At 43.8% G+C, this 13,795-nt stretch overlaps 1 protein-coding gene across 1 annotated transcript in view; it reads right to left on the bottom strand.

Annotated features, from left to right (window-relative positions):
* Nucleotides 1-13,795, bottom strand: part of wnt2bb (wingless-type MMTV integration site family, member 2Bb) — a 137,904-nt gene that overhangs the window by 15,393 nt on the left and 108,716 nt on the right. The window contains exon 3 of the mRNA XM_039749502.1: nt 1,951-2,228. Within this exon, the coding sequence (XP_039605436.1) occupies nt 1,951-2,228 (278 nt within the window). The remainder of the gene's footprint in view (nt 1-1,950; nt 2,229-13,795) is intronic.

Raw genomic sequence — 13,795 nt, 5'->3', positions numbered from 1 at the left:
TTAGCCCTGCTGATAGTTGAGCAGGCTTAGAGAATGGCATGGTGTGGTTCTTGCATCTAACTTCTGTGCCACAGCCATACCACATGTCTGTGCAAACTTCACTCTAAACGAGTCTTCTTGTTGCAGAATTTATTTTGAAGTCACAACTGGGGTCCACTCTGCTGATTCCTTTTCATAATTCTAAACACTTTGCTCACATCTCCTCCTAATTTCCATTTTCTTCAGCTGAAAAGGTTCAACTCCTTCAGCGTCCCCTCTTAGCTCTCCGTCCTCTCAGATCTGAAAGAGCCTCGTTGCTCTCCTGCGGACCCCCTCAAGTGCTGCTTTATCTTTTATCGTAATATGTCTGTATATATGGAGGTACATCTCTTGATGCTCCTGAGCACATCGGCAGTGATGTTACTTGGGGTCATCGAGGGTTTCAGGTCTCTACCCCAGAGCGACCCAACCATGGTTGACCAGGCCATGAGCTCATGATGGCATTTGCTTCCCACCACGGGGGTCCTCTCCTGACCCAGGGCCATTCAATGTCCTTTCTGCTGCCTCTGTAATGTTCTTTTTTAGTTTCCAGCTGTGTCCCCGTGTTCTTGATGAACTCATTTTAAAGTCACAGTCTCGATCCACTGGACTAATTCACATCATCATTTTAAAGACTTCAGTCAGGTGTCCTCTTCATCTTCTTGTGTTTTTAATGTAAAGGCTCAGCTCTTTTAATCTTTCCTCATAACTCATTCCCTGTATTCCTCTTATCAGCCTGGTCGCTCTTCTCTGGACCTTCTCTGGTGCTGCCATTCAAGTTGATGACCTCTTCTAAGGGGTATGTGGTATGGCTGCTGGCTATGTCCTTTTTGTAGCCTGGAGACCCAAACTGCACCCAGGACTCCAGATGAAGCCTCACCAGTGCGCTATAAAGCTTGATAAGCATAGGTGATGAGTGGTGCTGGTTTCCTCCGTAAGTGACATTTACGTCTCGAATTGGGGACAAAAAGAGTGTGCATGGGGTTCCCTTGTTACCTCCCACAGTTGGTGAATTGGCAACACTAAATTGATCTGTGTGTGTGTGTGTGTGTGTTCACCCTCTGATGGACTGATGCCCTGTCCAGGGATTGTTCCTGCTTTTGTTCCTATCCTTGCTGGGTAAGCCACTCATGACCCTGCTGTGGGTTGAGCAGGCTTAGAGAATGGTATGGTGTGGTACCTGCATCTAACTTCTATTCCACAGCCATACCACATGCCATTTTAGAACGGGTCATCCACTTGAAGCTAAGCAGGTTTGGGCCCTGCTAATACTTGGATGGGAGGCCATTTTGGAAAAGCTTGGGTTGCTGCTGGAAGAGGTGCTGGTGAGACCAACAGGGTGGTGCTTACCCTGGATCTCAATGCCCCAGTGGAGTGATGGGCACACTGTGCTGTAATAAATGCTGCCCTCCTTCAGATGAGACGTAAAACTGAGGTCCTGACTCTCTGGGGTCATACAAGATCCCTAGACATCCTTTGTAAAGAGTAGGGGGTATCCTGATGTCCACGGCCTAGTCATTCTGGCCCCCTAACCATCTCATGTCTGTAATTGTCTCTCTTTCCCTCACCACTTCACCACCTAAATCTAACGTGTGGTGAGCGTACTGGGACAAAAATGGCTGCCGTCGCATCATTCAGGTGGGTGCTGCCCATTAGTGGTGGTTGAAGTGGCTCCACACTCACTGAAGGCTCTTTGAGTAGTGAGAAAAGAGTGATATAAATGTAAAGAACTATTATTATTATTTACACCTTGAGTTGGATGCAAGACTACAATTTTGCACATGGTACCTGTACTGGGGTCAATGACAAGAAAATCAAATCTAATCTAAAAGGTCCCACACTTTTCCATTCCAAATCAGGACCTCCCGCCATCTGTTGTGTTACGAAGTAATCCCGCTGAGCTACCTGTGGCCTCTCAGCCACTTCCCTCACCGTTCTGCCACATCGATTGTTATGCAGGTTCATGAGGGCCTGGGCGTCCTTCTCGGTCTTCTCTTTGGCATCCACGAAGGCTTTAGCAAAGTGGATGCCATAATTAATGTGGTCGCTGCAGCCACCCCAGTCAAAGTCTCCTCGGCTGTCGTTGTCGCGCCCCCGCCTCTGGGGGTCACAGTTGCAGGTTTTAAGTTCTCCCTGGCTGCACGCCCTGGTGATGGCGTAGACCACCCCGGCAGAAGAGATTGCGTAGACGAATGCTGCCTCCCGGCTGCCTGCAAGATAAGAGAGAGAGAGAGAGAGAGATCAGTGGGCCGCACTCGTGGTGGAGAAGGAGCACCTCATCAATCAAGAGTCGGGCTTCACATCGAGCACGGCAGCCCAACATAAACAGCAAACTTCTGTCGAAAAACACATTCAGAAAGTAAACAGCACAGTCACTCCAGCATCTGCAGTGTCACGCAACAAAAGCGGTGCAAACCGGACGAGGGCGGCCTCTCCGGTTACAACCACTCAGCTGGTGGAGGAGACGGGAGAAGAGACATCTGCTTGTTACGACTCGGCCTACACGGCCCGGCTGATAACAGGACAGAGCGGTGTGGCACGGCGGGTCAGGGAGGCCGTTGGTGCAGTTTGTTTTCAGGGAAAGGCGCGACGTGGGAATGAAGCGTGGGTGAGGTGAAGGATGAAAGATGTGCAGCCATGGAGCCCTTAAAGGGGCGAAGGGGCTCATCAGGTATGCACGTGCATTTCAGAGGATCAGCACAGCCGCCCTTCATTATCAGCCCCGTGTGCCCACGAGGAAAGGGAGAAGGGGGCAGGAAAATGTATAGGAAGGACTTGATTGCAAAATGGGGAAGGAATTTTAAGAACACAATGACACTGCCCACTGTCACGCACGAGCGCATCGGGAGCAGTTGACGGATCCGACACGCATCGCCGAACAGCCGGCCGGGGGACGAAGGCGGCGTACTAACCTTTCTCTCTCTTGTCTCATAGAAAAGACGAAGCGACGCCGCCATAAGCCAGCCCAGAGTGAAAACAGAACAGCACTTCCGGGTTCCCTTCTTCCACCTGGTCCCCCAATGATGACGTCAAGTTCCCATGAACCACCACGCCTACCCAGCAGCCATCACGCCTGATTTCCGGTCCCTCCCTTTAAAAATGTCCCTCCAACCCTCCATTTTGTCTTGTAGTTGATTCATGATTTTTGTTTAAGTGAAACGGCAAAGACCTTTATTTTGTAGTGACAGTATACGGGGCTCACAACCCCAAAACTTTATGCGCTCTGTGTTGTCTTTCTTTACACCACTTTTAGCTCTAAAACTTGCCCGTTGTTTCCCTTACTTACCATACACCATCTTGGTACATGGACTACAAGATACTCCAGAAATGGTGTTGCCCATGGCAGCAGACATCAGGGCATCCCAAACAGTAATGCCTCCCAATTACACCGGGGCAGATAGGATGAGGTGAGAGAGGAAACATTTCCCAGTTACAATGAAGACAGACCACGTCGATGATAGATGAATAAAGGAAATGAACTGCGTCACAGTTATACCTCCATTATTACTGTGGGGATAGTGTATCCATATGAAGAAAGCAAAGAAACATCTCCCAGTGACACCAAGGGCAGATGGACAAGCACTACCATCATGCGAGACAGAAGAAGAAACTCCTGCCAGTTCAAACTCCGCCCAAATGGACAGTTAGATCATCCCAGGGAATGGTAAAAGAACCAGTATCCCAGTTGGGCCTCCAGCATACTGGAAACTGTCATATTCTAATGACCAAACGGAACTCAAATCCAACCAGTTACACCAGGGCTGATTGGACAACACGGGAGAGGAGACATTTCCCATTTACTGTAGCGAAAGACCAAGTTGATGATAGATGAATAGGGGACAATAACCACATACCAGCTGGCCCCCATTATCATTCTATGGAAAGTGTATGCACACGAAAAGAAAGCAAAGAAACATCTCCCAGTGACACCTGGGACAGATGGACAAGCACTACCATCATGCGAGACAGAAGAAGAAACTCCTGCCAGTTCAAACTCAGCCAAAATGGATGGGATGGTAAAGGAATCAGTGCCCCAGTTAGGCCTCCAGTGTACTGGAAGCTGTCATATCTTAATGGCCAGACAGAACTGAAATCTCTCCAGTTACACCGGGGGCTGATTAGACAACAGCAGTAGCTCAGTCGGTAGAGTGGGTTGTCCAGCAATTGGAGGGTCGCAGGTTCGATCCTGGCTCTCGGCATGAGAATGCAGCTGTTGTGTCCTTGGGCAAGACACTTAACCTACCTTGCCTGCTGGTGGTGGTCGGAAGGATTGGTGGCCTCTGTCAGTGCGCCCCAGGGCAGCTGTGGCTACAAAGTAGCTTATCATCACCAGCGTGTGAATGTGTGTGTGAATGGGTGAATGACTGTTGTGTTGTGAAGCGCCTAGTAGGCGCTATATCAAATACAGGCCATTTACCATTCAACATGGGAGAGGAGACATTTCCCATTTACTATAGAGAAAGAGCAATTTGATGATAGATGAATGAAAGAAGTGAACCATGGGATAGTGATAGGGATAGTGTGATATGAAGAAAACAAAGAAACATCTCCGAGTGACAGATGGACAAGCATTACCATCATGCGAGACAGAAGAAGAAACTCCTGCCAGTTCAACCTCAGCCCAAATGGATTGGATGATCATTTCAGGATATGGTAAAGGAATCAGTGCCCCAGTTATCTCTCCAGTGTACTGGAAGCTGTCATATCCTAATGGCCAGACAGAACAAAGAGCCTTCTATGTCTGATCACCATTCAGGGAGTGGATGTAAAGGTGGTCCACTGCTACAAGTACTTGGGGTCCATATCAATGACAGGTTGGACAGGTCTTGGAACACAGAGGAACGATCTAAGTGAGGGCAAAACAGGCTCTTTTTTTTCTTTGAAAACTGCATTCCTTCCCATCTTCTACAACTGTGTGATGGCCAGTGTGGTGTGCTGGGCTGGTGATATCACATCAGGAGAGGCCCACTGAATCAACCAGCTAGTTTTTAAAGGCAGACTCAGTTATGGGATGCACTCTTGACCCTCTTGAGATAGTCGAGGAGGAGAGAGTGAAAACAAAACTGAGTGCCATTATGAACAATGAAAACATCCCTTCTGTGACACACCAACACTGAGGACTTTCAGCAGACGTCTGTCAAGAAAAACCTTTGGAGGGCTTCTTCATACGTACAGCAATCACTTTAATAATGTCTCACTGAGGAGGGGGTTTTGTTGTTTTTTGTTATAATATGTTTATGTTTCTTGAGCTTCTGTAAAAGCTGAAGTTGTTGTTTTGAGAAAATAAAGTTTGTTTCCTTGTTCATTCATTCATTCATTCTATCTATACTAATAAAAGGCAAACCCCTCACTCACTCACTCACCCACTGACTCATCACTAATTCTCCAACTTCCCGTGTAGGTAGAAAGCTGAAATTTGGCAGGCTCATTCCTTACAGCTTACTTACAAAAGTTAGGCAGGTTTCATTTCGAAATTCAATGCATAATGGTCATAACTGAATCCTACTTGCGTACATATATACGGCCATAGCCTGCAGCTCGGTCGCCATGCGAGGCGGAGTTACGTCCCTCATCATCACGCCTCCCATGTAATTGAGTGCCTGCCCATATAAGGCCGTCCATCAGCAGCAATCCAATAGAAAAACTGCCGCTAAATATTTGCAGGCAAATAAAAAGTTAAAATACCGGGAATGCCTGTTAAACATTTTAGATTCACGAGTGAGGATTTCCTTTGCAGACATATCAATAGGAAAGCAAGGTGTAAAGCTTAAGTTTAAATTACGTTCATAGACACGCTGCCGCTGGCGTTTGTCATGCCTAAGACGAATACGATATTCGCGAGATAGAAGTTTACTGAGAGGACGCAGGGTATAAATGAGACTTTTCATCACTTTGTAACGGAGTTAAAATTGCAGGTGAAGGACTGTGCTTATGCAAACGAAGATGAGATGGTCAAGGATAGAATAGTGTTTGGCACAAACTCAGCAAAAGTGCAAGAGAAACTTTTAAGTGCCGGGTCTGAGCTAACATTAAATAAAGCCGTGGACATCGCACGAGATAGCACGAGCACAGTTGAGAACCTTCGATGCATGTACTCCGAGCGGCTCACGTGAACTGACTGTGAACGCAGTACGCATGACAACAAGCAAAGCTCCAAAGAGCGCTGAACAGAAAATGCATTACATAATTGAGAAGGCAGCAAAAGAATATGAAGCGAGTGACGCATACAAGCATATTCATAAGTGCAGCTACTGCGGAAACAAAGCACACGGTGGAAAAAGTCAATGTCCAGCTAAAGGAAGACAGTGTAAAAAATGTGGTGAATTGAACCAATTCGCTGTAGTTTGCAGGACTGGGAAAGGTAAACCCGTGCATGCAGTGTGTGATGTCTCAGATAAAGAGGAAGACGAGCTGTTTATTGATGCAGTAAGAGAGGAACAACCCTCTGAATCTGAACAAGCCTTTGTAGACGTATCAATAGGAAAGCAAGGTGTGAAGCTTAAGTTTAAATTACGTCCATAGACACGCTGCCGCTAAATATTCGCAGGCAAATCCACAACTTAATACCGGGAATGCTTGTTAAACATCTTACATTCACGAGTACCGATTTGGGTAGTGAACACTTCGATGAATGAAACCTGTTATTTTTACAACGGTTGACAACGAAGATGAGATGGTCAGGGATGGACGAGACAAACACGGACTGTAACTTGAACACAACACGTCCTCCAAATACGAACCTGATTGAAAGAAATAATGATAATCAAATCCTTGATGACAGCAACACTCATAACAGTCACAAAACAATTACATTGACAATCAGGTTACGTTATTTTTAAAATGTTTCCTTTTCTTTTTCATAACTTCTTTAACACACTACTTCTCCGCTGGGAAGCGCGGGTATTTTGCTAGTCTATTATATACTGCCTTTCACTTTATCATCTATCTATCTATCATTATATAGAGCCTTTCATTTCTATCTATTATATAGTGCCTTTCATATCTATCTAACTATCATTATATAGTGCCTTTCACTCTATTATCTATCTATCTATCTACCATTATATAGTGCCTTTCACTCTATCATCTATCTATCTATCATTATATAGTGCCCCTCACTCTATCATCTATCTATCTATTATATAGTGCCTTTCATATCTATCTATCTATCTATCTATCTATCTATCTATCATATAGTGCCTTTCACTCTATCATCTATCTATCTATTATATAGTGCCTTTCATATCTATCTGTCTACCATTATATAGTGCCTTTCACTCTATCATCTATCTATCTATCATTATATAGTGCCTTTCACTCTATCATCTATCTATCAATCATTATATAGTGCCCCTCACTCTATCATCTATCTATCTATCATTATATAGTGCCCTTCACTCTATCATCTATCTGTCTATTACAGTATATAGTGCCTTTCATATCTATCTATCTATCATATAGTGCCTTTCACTCTATCTATTATATAGTGCCTTTCATATCAATCTATCTATCTCTCTCACTGGTGGTAGTGTGGACAATGCGCGTTGGTCATTAGACGTTGAATTCTGTAGATGGTAGAACTGATGACACAGTCCGTGTAAACCAGCGTGTATGCCTGGCGGATTGCGTCTCATGAAGCTTCACTGTGGTGCAAGTAGGTTCGTGGCAAAAATGAAAACAGATTGCAATCAAGTAGAAGGACAAAAAAAAACAAAACACTAGTCCCTTAAGCTCTGCTGAGAATGAAGCAACTGTCAGTGTTCATGTCAGGGGAAAAATGGAAGTCACTAAGTCTTGTGCTGTGGCAGCCCATAATAACACAAGGAGCATGTCGATCATGCAGTTCAGGCATTAATGGTCTTCTTTCTCATGCAAGTACAATAAATAAAATATTATAAGAAAAGTGTGCAAAAAGACCCGCTTGTGATTATGACATCAGCCTGTGTGTTGGTGTGGATGAGGTTAGTGACATTCTACCACGTCAGGCGCAACAAACAGAATCAATATTGTAAAAATAATGCACACGAAAATACACTTCTACTGTCCCGATTGTGACGTTGGGCTGTAAAGTCAGTTTTAGAACAAACTGAAACTGAACCATGAGTTGAATCAAGCTATCGTGATGATAATGTGAATTGGTCATCAGAGGTGGACACAGATAGTGGTGCATGTGACACTGTATGACCGAACTGATGGGATATTCCTGGTGACTCTGATTCACGGTGGCGCTAGTAGGGTCAGGTAAAATGATCGCATTCAAGCAGAAGGACAGGAAAGACGCTGGCCCCCAGCACACAACTGTCAATGTTCACGCCAGGGGAAATGTGGAAGTCCCTAAGCCTTGTGCTGTGGTGGACTGCATTAACACAATGGGCACGTCGTTCATTCAGGCGCTGACATTCTACCTTCTCATGCAAGTTCAATAAGCTATGTATATACTGTACTTAAATACAATTGTTGTGGACAATTTATATGCCACATATGGACCATGTGTTGACCGTGATGGCGAACAGGTTGAGACATTCCTGTAAATCATCTTCCACATGTGAAGTATGTTTTGTGAATAAATTGTTTCCACCATTGAAATGTTAACATAATTTTGACTCACCCTGTATTATAAGAAAACTGAGCAAAGAATCACGTTTTTTATTGCTGTGATTACGACGTCGAGCTGTGCGTTGGTCTCAAAACATGTCACACGAAGGAAGTGCACTAAATCTCCATCAGTACAGCAAGGGACCCTCGACCTACTTGTCATATTGCATTTAATTTACTGTTTCGGTATTTACGTATTTTTGTTACACAGAATATGTTTTGGCTCACTTCTGTGGGAAGGAGGCTATAGTTGAATGTGTATTCATATGACAATAAAGGAACATCCCCTGGTGATATCAGGAACAATACAATACACAGAACAGAACACAAGTCATCCTCAATACAGTATAAAAATAAAAATATTACAAGTATGGCGCAGAATGTTACAGTAGATGATATCCCATAATATGATTTGGATTTGTTTAGACCTCATCCATCAAGCTGCCTCACCCATTTGGCCATTCCACAGCTGAAACAGAGCTGGGCCAGCCAATCCAATGAAAGGACCCCTCTACCCCACGATTCCTGCGATCCTCCATCAGAGATGTCTTTACCTTAGGCGGGCAGAACAACTTGGCAGGTGGGCCGTGGCACCGAGTGCCATATTTGAGTACCGAGAAAAGAAACATAACAGGTGAGGGTGAGTAACAAATTCTAACGATCATGTTACTGATATTTTAGTGCTAATGACTGACAACAGAGATGCAGTCTGTACAGCTAATCAGCAGCTCTAGTCAGGGTGTGCTAAAATGAAGTAGTGAGTCTTCAGCCTGAGACCGAAGGGGCATCTCTTATAGTAGCAGGCAGACCAGTTCACAGTTTAGGGGCCCTGTAACTAAAAACTCGACCTCCCACTGTTATTTTATTAATCCTTGGAATGATAAGCAGACTGGCATCTTGAGATCTTAATGTGCGCTCAGGTTTGTAAGTCATGATAAGTTCAGACAAGTTAGCCAGACCTCGGCCATTTAATGCTTTATATGTTAAAAGGAGGATTTTGAAATCTGCCCTAAACTTAACCGGTAGCCAGTGTAACGACTCTAGAACTGGAGTTGTGTGTTCGTATTTTCTTGTTCTTGTAATATTTCTCACAGCAGCATTTTGGGTTAACTGCAGGCTGAATAAAGAACAGTTTGAACATCCAGTGAACACCACATTACAGGAGTCAATCCTACTGGAAATAAATGCAGGAATTGTCCTGTTTACTTAGAAAGTGCCCTAATTTCCCAACATTTTTAAGATGGAAGAAACATGATTTGGTCAGCTTTGTAATGTGCGCTTTAAATGACCTGCTAGAGTCAAAGAGAACTCCTAGATTGTGGGCTGATTCAGTAAAATTAAATGATGACAGAATATTGTTGTGATCAGCGTCATTCCCTCCAACAATTAACATCTCTGTGGACAAGACACGAGACGAAACACATTGCACAGTTTTAACATACAGCAGCCAGTCAGGTTGGCAGTGGTGGAACACAAAAAGGAGACCAGGTCTCAGTGTGGTCTTCTACTAGAAAAGAAATAGAATTTCTAAGTCTTTGTGGCATCCCAGGCTTGCCTGGTGCACACTTGACATTTTTCGTCATCAGGACACACAGTAGGACCTTCCCAAGAGGTAGAACTTAAACCCACCTGAGATCAGAATGGGGGACAAGGAGTACCTGATGGATGGCCGTGTCGAAGGCGGAGAAGGAATCTGTATCCATATCCTAAGAAAGAATAAAAACATCTCTCACAAAGATTGGGGCAGAGAACGAAGTGGGACGGGAAAGACAGGTCAGGCTGGTAATAGTGGAAGAGAAGAAAGGAGTCATGATCCAGCTACACCTCCATTGTAATTCAATAAATAGTATAACTATATGACTAAACAGTAAAGAAAGATTTCCAAGTTTCACCGGAAGAAGATGAACAAGCATTACCATAAGAAAAATACAGGAGAAGAAACATCGGCCACTGAGAACTTAGCCTGAATGGATGAGGTGAACATGGCAGAAGGAGAGGAAACATTTTATAGCTTAAACAGCCAGTCAGTCAGGCTGGCAATAGTGGAACAGAGGAAAGGAACCATTGTTAGGCCTCCATTATGCTGGACACGATCCTATCCTTATAACAAGACAGAACAGAAATGCCTACTAATTACACCACGGCAGGTTACTGATAGGCCACAATAATTAGAGGAAAGTCCCTATTAGGACACCACATGAAAAGAAAATCCAGATTACAAGAAAGGGAAAATCTGGGGTAGATGAGACAAGCATAATCATTGGACACTTTATTTTTAATGGATACACACTGAGCACTGGAGTGCCACAGGGCTGTGTGCTTAGTCCTCTGCTCTTCACCCTGCACAGCCATACATAAAACTAACCACATCATCAAGTTTGCGATTGATACAACGGTGCTGGGTCTGATGACCAGGGATGATTAAACAGCATACAGAGATGAGGTGGAACGGCTGTCCGCATGGTGTGAAGACAACAATCTGTCTCTCAATGTCGAAAAGCATCAATAGTTTAGATGTGGAAAGTGTTAGGAGCACCAAGTTCCTCGGTGTGCACATAACTGAGGAACTTACGTGGACACAACACCTCATCATTAATCAAGAAAGCCCAGCAGAGACTACACTTCCTCAGGCGCCTGAAGTGAGCAAGTCTTCCCCCTTCCATCCTCGCCATGTTCTACAGATGCACCATTGAGAGTGTTCTGACCAGCTGCATCACTGTCTGGTATGGTAACTGCAACATATCCGACCGCAAGCGCCTCCAAAGGATAGTGAAGACAGTAGAGAACAATATTGGGGTGCCTCTCCCTTCACTACAGGACATATTTTACAAACGCAGTGTCCACAAGGCCTGCAGCATTGAGCAGGACCCCCTTACACTCCTCACATGGACTTTTCACACTTCTGCCATCCAAGAGAAGACACTGCAGCATCACAGCCAGATCTCCTAGGATGCAGGAGATGTTTTACCCCTTTTTTAACACCATGCTGCCCCCTGGGATCTTCCACACGACCTCAACCACCTCTAAAAACAGAACTTTTATACATGCAGGCCACTTTTCTGCAAAGACGAGTGTGCAAATAGAGAAGAACTGAAGCTCTCATACTGACCCTGAAGGATTTTGCACTTTGACATTCTTTGATGTCCTTCTGCTGTGAAACATTCTGACCTGTCACTGTTTACACGTCTTAAACTACTATTATCATAGACTGCCATTTGTGTACTACCTCACACTGTGCTGTATTATCTATATCTATTATTTATTTATTTAATTATTATATTACATATTTATTGACTATATTTATGTACCTAGATTGCAAATACCATACATTGCATCAATGTTCATATTGCTTACTATACGTCATATTGCTGCTGCTTCTTTGTCTTTTCTTTGTACAATGTCTTGTCTTGTTTGTGTTTTAATTTTAATTTACACTGTGGATCCTGAGCTTCACAATTTCTCCTATCTGTATACTTGTATATGGTTGAAATGACAATAAAGTTCGCTTTGACTTTGATTATGTACTTATTTATGAGAAGATGCATTGTGCTTTTATTGAACACTGTTTGGTTTTGATTGATTTTAATAAAAACACTGCGCCTACCCCTTGCTGTAAGTATGTGTCCTCATTTGCCCGGCTCATCTCGGTTCACGACTCCTGGCGGTTTCGAGTTTCAGAGGCTCCCGGATGGGAAAAGGGAAGGTGGAGCCGACGTGGACCTGCAACATAACATCGGCAATCCGAGTCACGGCTGACTGGATGAAAAACACTGGCTTCGGTGACTGTTTCGTCTTTGTAAAGTAATATTTTACTCTACTTTCTCCTTTTGTATTATTAATATATGATCTTTGTTAGAATGCCTCAAATTTCATAGAGTTACAACTGTTTTTAATGTATTGTACCATTTAACTTCTCGCCACCTTCCCTTCTACATTTAAAGCCTCAGGCAATTAGGTGCAGTAAAAGACAAGCAGGAGTTAAGTTACAATTTAAATAATGTATTATTGATAATATTCAAAAATAATAACAATATGGAAAGTACATTTGAATATTGGCAACCATACAACCTGATAAATGGTGATGTGTAGTTTCAGGCGGCACACAGACTTGTTAGTTACTTAAAATGTCTCTAGTTCATTTTGTGGTCAGTTTTCTCCAGAACAGGCCGCATGCCTGTCTCAATATGGCTGCTGAGCTGTGCTCTTCATTCTGTTATCATTTTCAGTTCATGGTGTGTGATGGTCAGTTTGGTAAGAGAGAGAGAGGGTGAGGTAAAGCAAGCAAATGTATAGGTTTTCTGTCCAACCCCTACAGCCAATAGGGTCCTGTGGTACTTAGAGGCTTTTGATACAAGCCCGTTCCAAACAGCCATACTTCAGACCAATGGGGAGGGCAGAACACCTTCAACACCTGCCCTCCAAACCATATGTTAAGGTGAAGCTTGGCAGTTAGGCAGCCTGGCTTTCCTGTGGGGGTTGACTGCGAGACTTCAGCAGAGAAATATTAGCCAAACTTGTTTGAGGCACTCGCACGGACCCTGTCGTAAAATTACAAAGAGACTCTGTCCTAAAGGGAGGAAGGGGTTCTTAAACCATTAAACCATTGCTGTTATTATCTATAATGTAACACTAATATTGCATTGCTTTTTCTAAGTTACAAATAAAGACATACAAAATATTTATCAACTTGTATGTCAAATTTCACATCAAAAAAGTGACCCGCTGTGACCCACTCGCGAACAAACAACGGCAACTTGCGATGCGGTCGTGGAGAAATACAGAGCCACTTAACGGACCTGACATGCAGCCGTCGAGATGAGAAGATCGATTTGTGCTACTGCAATTAAAGTATGAGTACAACGTGGACCAATCAAAGATGGAGAAGAAATGAACTACACTAACAGTATGTCATCATTACGCCTTTTTGATAGTTTTACTAGAGGGCTTCACCCCCTGCTTGCTTTGCTCACCAACCCCACGGTCTGCATTACGCACCAGCCACTTCACGTCTCTGCCGCTCGCGTATGTGGATTTTACTTTCACCAAACAACAAATCTTTTAATTCTCATGGATACGCCTCTTCATTGGGAAGAAACACTATTTTTCCCTGATGGAAACATGAATTAGACGATCTACAAGTCTCCGACTTAAAGTTTAAATCTGAACAATATATCTGATCTCT

Source organism: Polypterus senegalus, chromosome 3, assembly GCF_016835505.1.
Source record: "Polypterus senegalus isolate Bchr_013 chromosome 3, ASM1683550v1, whole genome shotgun sequence".
In the NCBI taxonomy this organism is placed as follows: Eukaryota; Metazoa; Chordata; class Cladistia; order Polypteriformes; family Polypteridae; genus Polypterus; species Polypterus senegalus.
The sequence above is the reverse complement of the archived record's forward strand: the minus strand, read 5'-3'. Positions and strand labels throughout refer to the sequence as shown.